We start from the raw sequence: 12635 nt of genomic DNA on the forward strand, positions 1-12635 counted from the left end.
TGTTGGGGGGAAGGGGTCGGGGGGGGGGGGGGGGGGGGAGGATCAGGAAATGGCGTGCTGAGAAGGAGGGGGAGGGAATCACAGTGTCTGTGTATGTGTTCAGACTGTGAATCTGAAGTTCTTAGAGTTCATGCAGGCCAGAGGCAGGGCGGAGGGCATGTCCTTCCCTGGGCGAGGGTGGGATGGGGAAGACCAGGGCCGAGAGAGCGGTGTTCTCGGGTAATAGCATGGGCCAGGCGAGGGCCACCTGGGCGGACTTTAAACCGTGGCTGGAAGTAGCCAGTGGCTGTAGCCTCCGATGAAAAGAAAGCTCAGTACTGCAGGGGGCTCTGCAGAGATGGGGGGGGGGGCGGGCTGTGGGTGGCAGAAGGCTCCCCTGCCTCCGTCCTGGCAAAGTGGGGCCACGCGGAGGTGCGGCCCAGGGCAGCGCTGGCCGATGACTCCCTCCTAGGGCTCACCTGCTTGGTGGGAGCCCGCCATGTGTGGCATACAGCACTCCATTCACTCATTCGTTTACTCATAGGCAATTATTGAGCGCTTACTGGGTGCCAAGCACTTTGCTGAGTACATAGATGATGTATCCTCAGCAGCACACAGCTCCTCCCACCAGAAACACACACACATTCTCACTCCTTCCCCAGCTGCTCCTCAGCCTGCTTTTCCCTCGGAAAATCCCTCTTTGGAGTCTTCAGTTCAGTGATGGGGGAGAAACAAAAGAGCATTTCTGAGCAGTTCCTCATCAGAAATCGCTTATCTCTGATGACCCTGTTTCCTTCTTTCTAGGACACAGTCGATTTCCTGTCTCTTGATTGGTCTTACGATTGCCAAGGAGGCCCGAATCTGCTGCAGGAGCTGAGGGAGCTGCAGGTGAGTCGGACATTTCCCGTCCGATGATGGGTGGCAGCGGCTCCTGGGAGCACATTTGGCGTTTACCGCGTGGGCTGGTGTGTACACTGAACTGCCGCTCACACTCGGCAGACCTGCTGCGCTGTATCCGGGGAACTTTCCCCCGAGAGCATCGCTGGAGGATGTGGGGAGGCGAGGTCTTCCCCGGGAAGGATGGTGAGGGTTGGCTGCTAAGGTAAATATTTACCTGCAAGTCCTGCTTTCCTGTGTAGAAATCCACTGAGAATCCAAATTCCAGATTAACAAAGACATTTCCTGGGTTTGGCTCCTGGTTGCACAACAGTGTGAATGTGCTTAATGCCTCTGAGCTGTACTCTTACACATGATTGAGACAGAAAAGTTTATGTTATGTGTAATTTACCACAATTTTTAAAAAATTACATTAGACACCCAGGTCTGCAAAATCAGATACCAGTTTTGGGGACTTTCTTATAACTTCTGACCCCTTCTTCCTGTCCCAGGTGTTGTTTTTCTCAAGTCTAATGATTCCGACTCCTTAGAGAGAGTATGTCAAACTCCTGGCGGGTGGGCCGCATGCCTCGTTTATTTAAACACAAGTAGCCCGGTGCATGAAATTCGTGCACATTAAAAGGGAATTATTTAGAGGAAATATTTTAATATTGCTATTTTCCCTTTCTCTATAATAGAAGTGTCAGAGATGAAAGAAAATTAGTAAAACGTATATGAAAATCTCCCTCCTGTCAGAGTCTGGAGCCCGCCGCGGGACCTAGAGTCAAGTCCCCGGCCACCACCCACACGCACTTCAAAAATCACATTTGGCGTTTACCGCGTGGGCTGGTGTGTACACTGAACTGCCGCTCACACTCGGCAGACCTGCTGCGCTGTATCCGGGGAACTTTCCCCCGAGAGCATCGCTGGAGGATGTGGGGAGGCGAGGTCTTCCCCGGGAAGGATGGTGAGGGTTGGCTGCTAAGGTAAATATTTACCTGCAAGTCCTGCTTTCCTGTGTAGAAATCCACTGAGAATCCAAATTCCAGATTAACAAAGACATTTCCTGGGTTTGGCTCCTGGTTGCACAACAGTGTGAATGTGCTTAATGCCTCTGAGCTGTACTCTTACACATGATTGAGACAGAAAAGTTTATGTTATGTGTAATTTACCACAATTTTTAAAAAATTACATTAGACACCCAGGTCTGCAAAATCAGATACCAGTTTTGGGGACTTTCTTATAACTTCTGACCCCTTCTTCCTGTCCCAGGTGTTGTTTTTCTCAAGTCTAATGATTCCGACTCCTTAGAGAGAGTATGTCAAACTCCTGGCGGGTGGGCCGCATGCCTCGTTTATTTAAACACAAGTAGCCCGGTGCATGAAATTCGTGCACATTAAAAGGGAATTATTTAGAGGAAATATTTTAATATTGCTATTTTCCCTTTCTCTATAATAGAAGTGTCAGAGGAGATGAAAGATTAGTAAAACGTATATGAAAATCTCCCTCCTGTCAGAGTCTGGAGCCCGCCGCGGGACCTAGAGTCAAGTCCCCGGCCACCACCCGCACGCACTTCAAAAATATAGGAGACCCAGACCCAGCTGGCCCCACCCCCATCAAGCCCCTCTGGGTGGGGGGCACAGCCTGGGGTCCCCTGTTAAGCCCTGCCAGGCAGGGGGCACAGCCTCAGGTCCCCTGGCCCGGCTCTGGGGCAGGGGGCGTGGCCTGAGGTCTTCTGGCTCAGCGCTGGGGTGGGGGGCACCGCCTGAGGTCCCCCATCAAGCCCCGCTGGGCAAGGGGCGTGGCCTGAGGTCCCCTATCAAGGCCTGTGGAGTAGGGGGCGCGGCCTGAGATCCCTGCCCTGGCCAGGCACCATGCAGCCTCAGGTCCCTGCTGTTCGGTCCTGACATTACAGTGTCCTGGCTAATTTGCATATTCCTCTATTATATAGATAGATGCTTGCCTTAGAGAGAATATGTCAGGTGTCTCTTACCCAACTATTAGCTCCTCTCCTGTGCTTGGTCACTGCTGTGCTTCCTTGCTTAATTCCTGGAATCCGACTGTGCCCCCTCCTGGCAGAGTATAACTGACTACATGCCTAGCAGTTTCCCTCTGGACCTGCCGAGTCCTGGCAGTGTTCCTACCCTTACCCCTGAAGAGCCAGCTGCCCTCTTGCAGGCCTTATTCCAGCCTCTGCAGGTTTGGGCACAAAGCCACGCCTTGCCCTGTGCCTCCTGGTTTTGATCCCAGCACCTCCACCACCACGGAGATGGATTGTCAGAGGAGTTATTCATTTAAAGGCCACGCTCGTTAATGTTAAGGCTCAGTGCTGCAGCTAGGCGGGCCTCCATTCTTCCCGAGGCAGGAGGCCTGAGATGGACAAAGCAGCATCGGTCCCGTCCCCATAGCTGTGGTTCCAGCTGGCCCGTGTAGGTACTGCTGCTTTTGTTGTCTACAGACAAGAGGGTCTCCTTGGAATAGCAGGTGCCTTCACCAGGCGTTTGAGTGCTAGCTGCTCGGGTTTCAGGGCCTGCTCTACCGCGGGCACCGGGCGGACACTTCTCACAAGACCTCCCCTCTCAGCACCCCCAGGACCAAGCCGCCGAACCAACGTCAGACACTGGGTCGGGAGCCCGGGCTGAGGTTGGACCTGGGCTTTCCAAGGACACCGCATTTGCCTCTCAAAAACCACAATAAGCCCAAGGTGTTGGGAACATGCTCATTGGGGTAGCCCTTTTGAAAATCACATGTGATCTTAGTTGTTTTGTAAGCACCTCATAGGGGCCCGGAGCCTGTGCTGTGGGCCTGCTGCCAGGTTTCTGGGCCGCAGGCAGCTCGTTGGGGTCTCCGAGGCCTGCAGACACCTGTGGTGACTGAATCCGTCTCTCGTCTTCCTCAAGGAATTCAACCAGGGCTTGTTGCTCAGCTCCGGGGCTGAGGCGCGGGGAGGTTTGGAAACCCCGGGTTATGCGGGTGCAGCACTTGGACACGCAGCACAGCCCTGGCTCCACTGCTGCTGGGGGATGCAGGGTACAGTTTCCCTTTTTACATGAAAACATTCTCAAGGGGCCCTGCTCCCGCAGTGGTTGGACAGAGCTGTGACCCCTCAGTTCATAGCCCACCAGCCAAATAGTAAACCTCCCTGGACAAACAGCAGCCACTCACTGCACCTGCAGCGGATCTTATTCCTCTTGTCTCCTCGGGCAGGAATGACATCCAGATGCGGCCAGCAGCTCAGAAGCTGCCCTAACGGGGCAGGATGACCACTCTGGTCACGCAGTGGTGGGGAGAGAACCCAGCTGGAGAGGTGGCCCCTCTGGTGCCGTTCGTTACTTGCCTGGTAGCATTTCCCAGTCACCACAGCAGGACAGGAAGGCAGTCGGTTCTCCCCGCGAGAGGGGCTGACTTGCGTCCACAGGAATCAGCTGCCTCCTGCACGTGACGCACTGGGGATCGGGCCCACAGCCCAGCCTGCGCCCCGACTGGGAATGGAACTGGTGTTCTCTTAGTTCATGGGGTCAGTGCTCAACTACTGAGCCACACCGCCCGGGCTCCTTTTATCTTTTTATTATGGGAGATGTCAGACATAGCCAAAGTATAATGAAGCCACCCCCGTTTCCAAACTAGCAACTTGTGGTTGATCTGGTTTCTTCTGTACCTTACCTCCCCCCAAACCAGATTGTCTTGAAGTAAAGCCCAGACATCCATAAACACCGTGAAGGGTGCACCTGACTCAGCTTCCTGTGGGAACACAGTCCCCTGGCCAGGGCGCACTGCCTCGTTCCTGGGCCTGACACAGAGCCTGGTTCCAGGTGGTGCCTCGGAAGCCTGCGATGAAGACAGATGGGCCTGTGTGCTTGGTGGGGGTCAGTGGGGAGGGTGGCCTATGGTATTGAGAAGTTAGCTCTTTCTCCTGCAGAGCCTAGAGTCAGCTCCCTGTATTAACTGGGAAGGCTAGAGGTAATTTCCAAAACCAGATTGAGTATTCGTAGCTTCTCATCTTGAAATATCGGTCCCTGCTATCAAAAGACGTACAGTTTCGGTTCACTTGCTGGCCTTTATCTTTTCAGACTATTGAGCCAAAAGTGAAAGTTTTCATCTTCAATCTAAAACTCCAGGACTGCCCCTCCACCAGCAAGAACTGGGTTGAGCTGCTCTTCAGTCTCTTCGAAGGTGAGTGGCCCATCACTGGAAAGGCTTTGAGTGACATTTGGTGCACTGATTCGGGGCGGGGGGTGGGGGTAGCAGTCTTGAAAGTCTGGGGTTCCAATAGGAGGATGACCCAAGGAGAGTTGGTGTGAGAGCCCATCCCCAATGGGTTTAGTGCCCCTTGCCTTCCTGTTGTTGGTCCTTAGCTCCCATCGACCCGAGAAAAATGGCAGGTTCTGTTGAGGATGCCAAGGATACATTGGTCTTATGGAAGTAAAGACCATCAGGCACCAGGTGTCTGGTGTGAGCATGGGAACTGCTCTGTGTCTGTCTGTCCACTTCCATTACCTCTCTCTCCAAGGTTTCTCACCTCTGCACCCCGTGGCAGGGCTGCCTCTCTGCCCCCAGCCAGCCCCTCTGCTTACCCTGTTCATTTCCCCATGACCTCAACTTGCACTTGGTCCTGGTGGGTACCTGAGCTGTAGGTCTAGGACCACCTCCTCAATAGCTCTGGTTCTTAACAGTGAATCTGATTGGTTGGCATGGTTCAGGAGGTTGCTCCTGCTCCAATCAGGTCAAGGGAAAGGTGGGGTCTATTAAGGCATTGGGGGCTGAGAGCCACTAGACCAGCGGTTCTTAACCTGTGGGTCGAGACCCCTTCGGCGGTCGAACGACCCTTTCACAGGGGTCACCTAAGACCATCCTGCATATCAGATATTTACATTACGATTCATAACAGTAGCAACATTACAGTTATGAAGTAGCAACGAAAATAATTTTATGGTTGGGTCACAACATGAGGAACTGTATTTAAAGGGCCAGAAGGTTGAGAACCACTGCACTAGACACTGTAGGAGGGGCCAAGGGGCATGTTCCTCGTGCCCTGAGAGTCACCCTATAAGGTCAGCGTGTGGGACATGTCAGTAGTGTCCTTCCCACCACTTGTAACCAGTGCTGAGCTGGCTTCACAGGCCTCAGGAAACTTGTCTGTTGATACCACGTACTGACCCTCACCTCTCACAGCACAGCAAGTTCTTAAATGCCGTCCCTTTCTAAATGGCTTCAATCGTCAGTTTTATATTTAACATATAGTTTACTATATATTTTTAAAAACCACCCCTTTCTGATATTTGATTTCTAAACCAATTGTTCTCCATGTGTGGTCACCAGACTGGCAGCATCAGCCTCACCTGGGAACCTGTTGGACATTCCCAGGCTCCAGCCCACCTCAGACCAGAACTGACCAGAAACTTTGGAGGGGCCCGGCCATGTGTGTTTAATAAGCTCTGCAGGTGACGCTGGTGCACGCAGAGTTTGAGAGCCTCTGTCCTAAGTCCTAAGTAGGTAGAGACCACTTCTGACCTCCTTCAATCCTGGGCCCGTGGAATTCTCCGCAGGGGCTTGGAACCATTGCTTAGAGCAGCGGTTCTCAACCTGTGGGTCGCGAACAATGAACATACATCCTGCATATCAGATATTTACATTACAGTTCATAACAGTAGCAAAATTACAGTTATGAAGTAGCAACAAAAATAATTTTATGGTTGGGGGTCACCACAACATGAGGAACTGTATTAAAGGGTCACGGCATTAGGAAGGTTGAGAACCACTGGCTTAGAGGCTGGGTGTGTTGTATATGTGAGGGAAACCATTGATTGCATCATGTGCATTGTTGGGCTTCAGGTAGAGTTAATTAAACTTCTTCTCTTACAGCCCTCGATAAAGACCAAGGGCTCATCATTGGGTCTGACATTAATACATTCCTGAACTGTTCATCAGATCTCGAGCAAAGGTAATGTAGATTTCCTGTCAAACCATCCATAACTGGTATTTGCGGAATACTCTGCTATTCTTTCACATGTGTCATCTCATGGGACTGTTGTCATCTGCCTCTCAGGCCAGTGAGTTAATGGTGGACATTTTAGAGGAGGAAGATGAAGGCTCAGAGGGGCAAGCAGGGAGAACCCAGCTCTCACCGAGTCTTACTCTGGGCCCCACATGGTTCTGGAATTCTCTGTCATTGGGCCACCTTTGCTGTGCACCACAAGGGCACACAGCTGGGATTTGCACCCCTGCCTTCTGGTTTACGATCCTGTGAGTTCGTGGCAGAGCAGGCGGGGGAGATAGATCTGAGCACCCCACTGACGCTGCGTGGTCTGAGTAAGAGGTAAGTCCTCTGCGTCCATTTCCTCGTGGAAAATGTGAGACAGCGTCCCCGTGAAGAGACCGTGCAGCAGAAGCCTAACTCGGGGGTGTTCTCAGGACAGAGACTTTAATTTATCCTGGGGTTGCAAATAATTTCTTAACAAATGACCAAAATTTGTAAAAGACATCTTAAAAAATAGAGCAGATTTGAGGTTCTCCCCATGATTATAGGACTTCGCCCACTCACATCCCAATGTGCTTCTCGAGGGAGCGAGAAAAGGACGGTGTGGAAACCCGAATTGGGAGTTCCCCAGACCCTCAACTCCACGGGGTGTGTCACCAGGGCAGCTCCGTGCACCATGCATTAGGGAAGGACAGAGGCCATCACTTGGCTGCCCGACCATCAGCGAGAGCTCTCCTATGTTCACCGCAGATGTTTCTAGCATGGCTCAGCCCAAGCTCGTAGGCTTCAGTCACCACCACCTCTTTGTACTTTTCCTCTCCCAGCTCTTGGCTGTCCTGTGCTGATTCTCCTTCTATTGTTTATTCCTGTCAACTCACTTCCAATCAGCAATTCACATCAACACCCCGAGCAGCTGCCACAGGTCAGGCTCTGTGCTGGAGTCTGCGCAGTGCAGTGGGCACATAGGTTGGACCTGCTCCCTGACCACACTTGGAGTCAGCTGGGCTATGACTTCTCAGAAAGCAAAACTCAAGCCCACTGGTGTGGCTCAGCAGTTGAGCATCGACCTAGGAACCAGGAGCCACATGCCTGGGTTGCAGCCTCAATCCCCAGGGTGGGGCTTGCGGGTGGTGACGGATCAATGATTCTCTCATCACTGATGTTTCTCTCTCTCTCCCTCTCCCTTCCTTTCTGAAATCAATAAAAATATATTAAATTTAAAAAAAACAAAGCAAAACTCAAGAGGTCATAATAAAAGGGGTACCTTGAGAGCTTAATGATTATAAAACCATGAGATGATACATGACACCAGTTCCAGGGTTCCCTTGATCTTTGCCTGAAGTGAAGGTTACACTGGCTGATGTTAAACTGACAGTGGGGGTCCTCACCCAGGAGATGTTGATGGAGAACCTCTGGGTGCAGGGGCAGGTGGAGGGGGTCATAAGAGGACTAACATTGTTTTATCATTTGAGATTTTAGACCAGCCATGGGCAAACTATGGCCCGCGGGCCGGATCCGGCCCATTTGAAATGAATAAAACTAAAAAAAAAAAAAAGACAGTACCCTTTTATGTAATGATGTTTACTTTGAATTTATATTAGTTCACACAAACACTCCATCCATGCTTTTGTTCCGGCCCTCCGGTCCAGTTTAAGAACCCATTGTGGCCCTTGAGTCAAAAAGTTTGCCCACCCCTGTTTTAGACTGTGGGGGTGAGACAAAGAGGCTCATCAGTGACTCTAACACAAGAGTGAGGCATGAAGCACAGCACTGCTCCCCAGAGCGGGGAGAGAGTCTGATCTGGGATGCTCTGAGGTGGCTTGGAGCAGGGGGCGGGCCGGCTGACGGAGGGACAGCTGGAGGGGCTGGGCAGAGATAGGGGCTTCGTGGACTAAATATCTAACCACGTTGGGCAAACCCAGGACTCCCAGCTCCAAGGTTTATGCGGGAAGTTCTGTTGTACCCAGGGGCGGTTTATTTATTTCTTCAAGACCTCTTCCCGCCCAAGCTAGACAGCCAGGGACAGAGCAGCCGAGGCTGTGCACTGAGTGGGTGTCGTCTGTGTCCCTGTTGTGTTCCAGAGTCGGGCATAAGTTCTGGATAATTCACAGCTGTAGCTCATCATTTCCCCTCACCACTCTCACAGCAAATGTGGGTGAGTTGATGCTTCATAACACAGGAGGTGCTTAGTTAGGGTGGCAAGGCCCAGGCTTCCTTGAATGAGGGAGGCCCCTCTACAGCACCCCTGTCACTTCCACCAGTTCTTCATTCTGGGCCAACCCAGTAGAAGGGCCAACCCTCTCCACATGATGGCCCTTGGACAGGGAGATGCTCTGTACTCCACCCCATTTTCCCCAAGTGTGTTCTCTTCTCCAGACCAAAATCTATACCCATCCTTCCTCAGGGTCGCCCTCTGCTGGTGGAACTATGCAGGCTCTGGCATGCAGCTTTCTAGCCTGCCAGACATGACCCATAGATGGGAAATCAATTTAGAGGTTTGATTTGAAACATTAAAAAACAAACCTTCCCCCCCCCCCAAAAAAAAATGGAAGAGAGGAAAGAATCAGAATTCAGTGCTTATAACGAGAGCATTTTTATGTTTTATTTCAGATATATTTATTATTATATTTTAATCCTCACCAGAGGATATTTTCCTGTTGATTTTTAGAGAGAGTGGAAGAGAGAGGGAAAAACAGAAACATCGATGTGAGAAAAACACATTGACTGGTTGCCTCCTGCAAGAGCCGCAACCAGGGCCCAGGTCTGGGAAGGAGCCTGCAGCCGAGGTACATGCCCTTGACCAGAATCAAACCCAGGACCCTTTGGTCCACAGGCCTACGCTCTATCCACTGAGCCAAACTGGCTAGGGCCAGATATATTTATTTCTGAAATAAAACACAAAATATATGTGGACATAAATGTCTATACATCTACACACATACATAGTGATATGTGTTTAACAATACAGATTCTACCATTCGCAAGCTATGTGATCAAGGAGAAGTTTCCATTAAAAAAAAAAAAACCACAACAAGATATGAGTTCATTTACATAAAGTCTGGAGAGGGGCAGTCTAGAGTGGATATAATCACCAGGAATCCAGGCTCCTCTTGTTGCTTTGTCAGCCTTCACAAGGCTACTCCCTCCTGGTGCAGCATGGACACCTAAGGTCCAGGCAGCAGGAAGGGGCGAGGAGGCTGCAGCCGGGCTGGTCTCTGCCGGCTACATATCAACAGAGGCGCACAGCAGTGCGATCATTGAAACTTCTGTGCCAGCTGCCAAATAGCTGGTGCCAGTAACTCATTTCTTTAAGTCTCAGCTTCCTCCTCTTAGGGTGGAGATAAATAAATATAGTCCCTAGCTCATAAATGCATTATGAAAGCCAAATGACATAACATGCATACGTTTTATCACAGTGGCCAGCACAGAATCAAAGCTCAGTACATTGACGTCAGCATTAGTATGACCTATGTTTTATAAACAATAAATTAAAAGAAAAAAAAAAGGTGTGGCATGAAAACTGAAGACAGTCCTCAGGGTGAGTTCATACAGAGAACAGTCGCATTGATACGGTGTTTGTGTTCACACAGGAGCAACGACAACTCCACTAAGAAGGGGTAATAATGATAATTTCCCCCCGACCAGCCACTTCCTGCCCGTGACTTTGTGGACATGGCTTTCCGCTCAGGGTCTCTGTGTCTTTACCGATTACAGACCTTGTCACTGTTCGTCAGTCGGGGGCATGTGTACTCAGAGTCATTACTTACCACGTCCTTCCATGTCACTTTGTCGTAGCAGGTCTTGTCCCCAGGCTGACAGCCTGACCCTGCAGGGTGCCCGGCAGTGGGGCTTGGAGACGGCCGTGGGCTCCTCGCCGCCCAGCTCTGCCTATCAGAGCGTCTGGGAAGCGTTCGCTCACCAGCCCAGGGCGGAAAGGGATGCTTTCCTGTGGGATGTTTTCCCTGAAGGCTTCCTCTGGGGCGTCTCCACGGGAGCCTTCAACGTGGAAGGAGGCTGGGCTGAGGACGGAAGAGGGGCAAGCGTGTGGGACCGACTCGGACCCCAGAAGGCCGCCACGGGCCAGGCGACTCCGGGCGTGGCCAGCGACAGTTACCACAAGGTGGACTCCGACGTCTCCCTGCTTCGCGGCCTCCGGGCTCAGGTCTACAAGTTCTCCATCTCCTGGTCCCGCATCTTCCCCACGGGGCACGGGCGCAGCCCCAACCTCCGGGGTGTCGCCTACTACAACAAGCTGATCGACAGCCTGCTGGACTCGCACATCCAGCCCATGGCCACGCTGTTCCACTGGGACCTGCCGCAGGCCCTGCAGGACCGAGGCGGGTGGCAGAACGAGAGTGTGGTGGACGCTTTCCTGGACTACGCAGCCTTCTGCTTCTCCACCTTTGGGGACCGTGTGAAGCTGTGGGTGACCTTCCACGAGCCGTGGGTGATGAGCTATGCAGGCTACGGCACCGGCCAACACCCGCCCGGCATCTCCGACCCAGGAGTGGCCTCCTTTAAGGTACTTCTCTTCTTTGCAGCTCCTACTCGTTAGAAGAGATAGGACGTTTGGTGGGAAAAAGTCATTTTATCTTCCTACCAGCAAGTGTTTACTTTTTGTTTTTTAAAGGAAATCAGAGGGAGGGAAGGAACCATAAAGTGTTAATGACCTTATTTTGTCCAAGCACAGTGCTGGCTCTTTACAAATAGTCATGACATCCTCAGAGTGGCACTGATGGGTGTGACTACATCCTCAGGGCAGCACTGATGGGTGTGACTACATCCTCAGAGCAGCACTGATGGGTGTGACTGTATCCTCAGGGCAGCACTGATGGGTGTGACTGTATCCTCAGAGCAGCACTGATGGGTGTGACTACATCCTCAGGGCAGCACTGATGGGTGTGACTGTATCCTCAGGGCAGCACTGATGGGTGTGACTACATCCTCAGAGCAGCACTGATGGGTGTGATTGCATCCTCAGGACAGCACTGATAGGTGTGACTGCATCCTCAGAGCAGCACTGATGGGTGTGATTGCATCCTCAGGACAGCACTGATAGGTGTGACTGCATCCTCAGAGCAGCACTGATGGGTGTGATTGCATCCTCAGGACAGCACTGATAGGTGTGACTGCATCCTCAGAGCAGCACTGATGGGTGTGATTGCATCCTCAGGACAGCACTGATAGGTGTGACTGCATCCTCAGAGCAGCACTGATGGGTGTGATTGCATCCTCAGGACAGCACTGATAGGTGTGACTGCATCCTCAGAGCAGCACTGATGGGTGTGATTGCATCCTCAGGACAGCACTGATAGGTGTGACTGCATCCTCAGAGCAGCACTGATGGGTGTGATTGCATCCTCAGGACAGCACTGATAGGTGTGACTGCATCCTCAGAGCAGCACTGATGGGTGTGATTGCATCCTCAGGACAGCACTGATAGGTGTGACTGCATCCTCAGAGCAGCACTGATGGGTGTGATTGCATCCTCAGGACAGCACTGATAGGTGTGACTGCATCCTCAGAGCAGCACTGATGGGTGTGATTGCATCCTCAGGACAGCACTGATAGGTGTGACTGCATCCTCAGAGCAGCACTGATGGGTGTGATTGCATCCTCAGGACAGCACTGATAGGTGTGACTGCATCCTCAGAGCAGCACTACTGATGGGGACTACATCCTCAGGGCGGCACTGATGGGTGCGACTGCATCCTCAGGGCAGCACTGATGGGTGCGACTGTATCCTCAGAGCAGCACTGGTGGGTGTGACTACATCCTCAGAGCAGCACTGATGGGTGTGACT

The 12635-nt window shown here is 51.9% G+C and overlaps 1 protein-coding gene across 1 annotated transcript in view; it reads left to right on the top strand.

Moving 5' to 3' along the window:
- Positions 1–12635, top strand: part of LCT (lactase) — a 63193-nt gene that overhangs the window by 21451 nt on the left and 29107 nt on the right. The window contains exons 9-12 of the mRNA XM_014537655.1: positions 784–867; positions 4926–5028; positions 6718–6796; positions 10631–11354. Coding sequence (XP_014393141.1) covers positions 784–867; positions 4926–5028; positions 6718–6796; positions 10631–11354 — 990 coding nt within the window. The remainder of the gene's footprint in view (positions 1–783; positions 868–4925; positions 5029–6717; positions 6797–10630; positions 11355–12635) is intronic.

Source organism: Myotis brandtii, unplaced genomic scaffold (genome assembly GCF_000412655.1).
Source record: "Myotis brandtii unplaced genomic scaffold, ASM41265v1 scaffold1804, whole genome shotgun sequence".
NCBI lineage: Eukaryota > Metazoa > Chordata > Mammalia > Chiroptera > Vespertilionidae > Myotis > Myotis brandtii.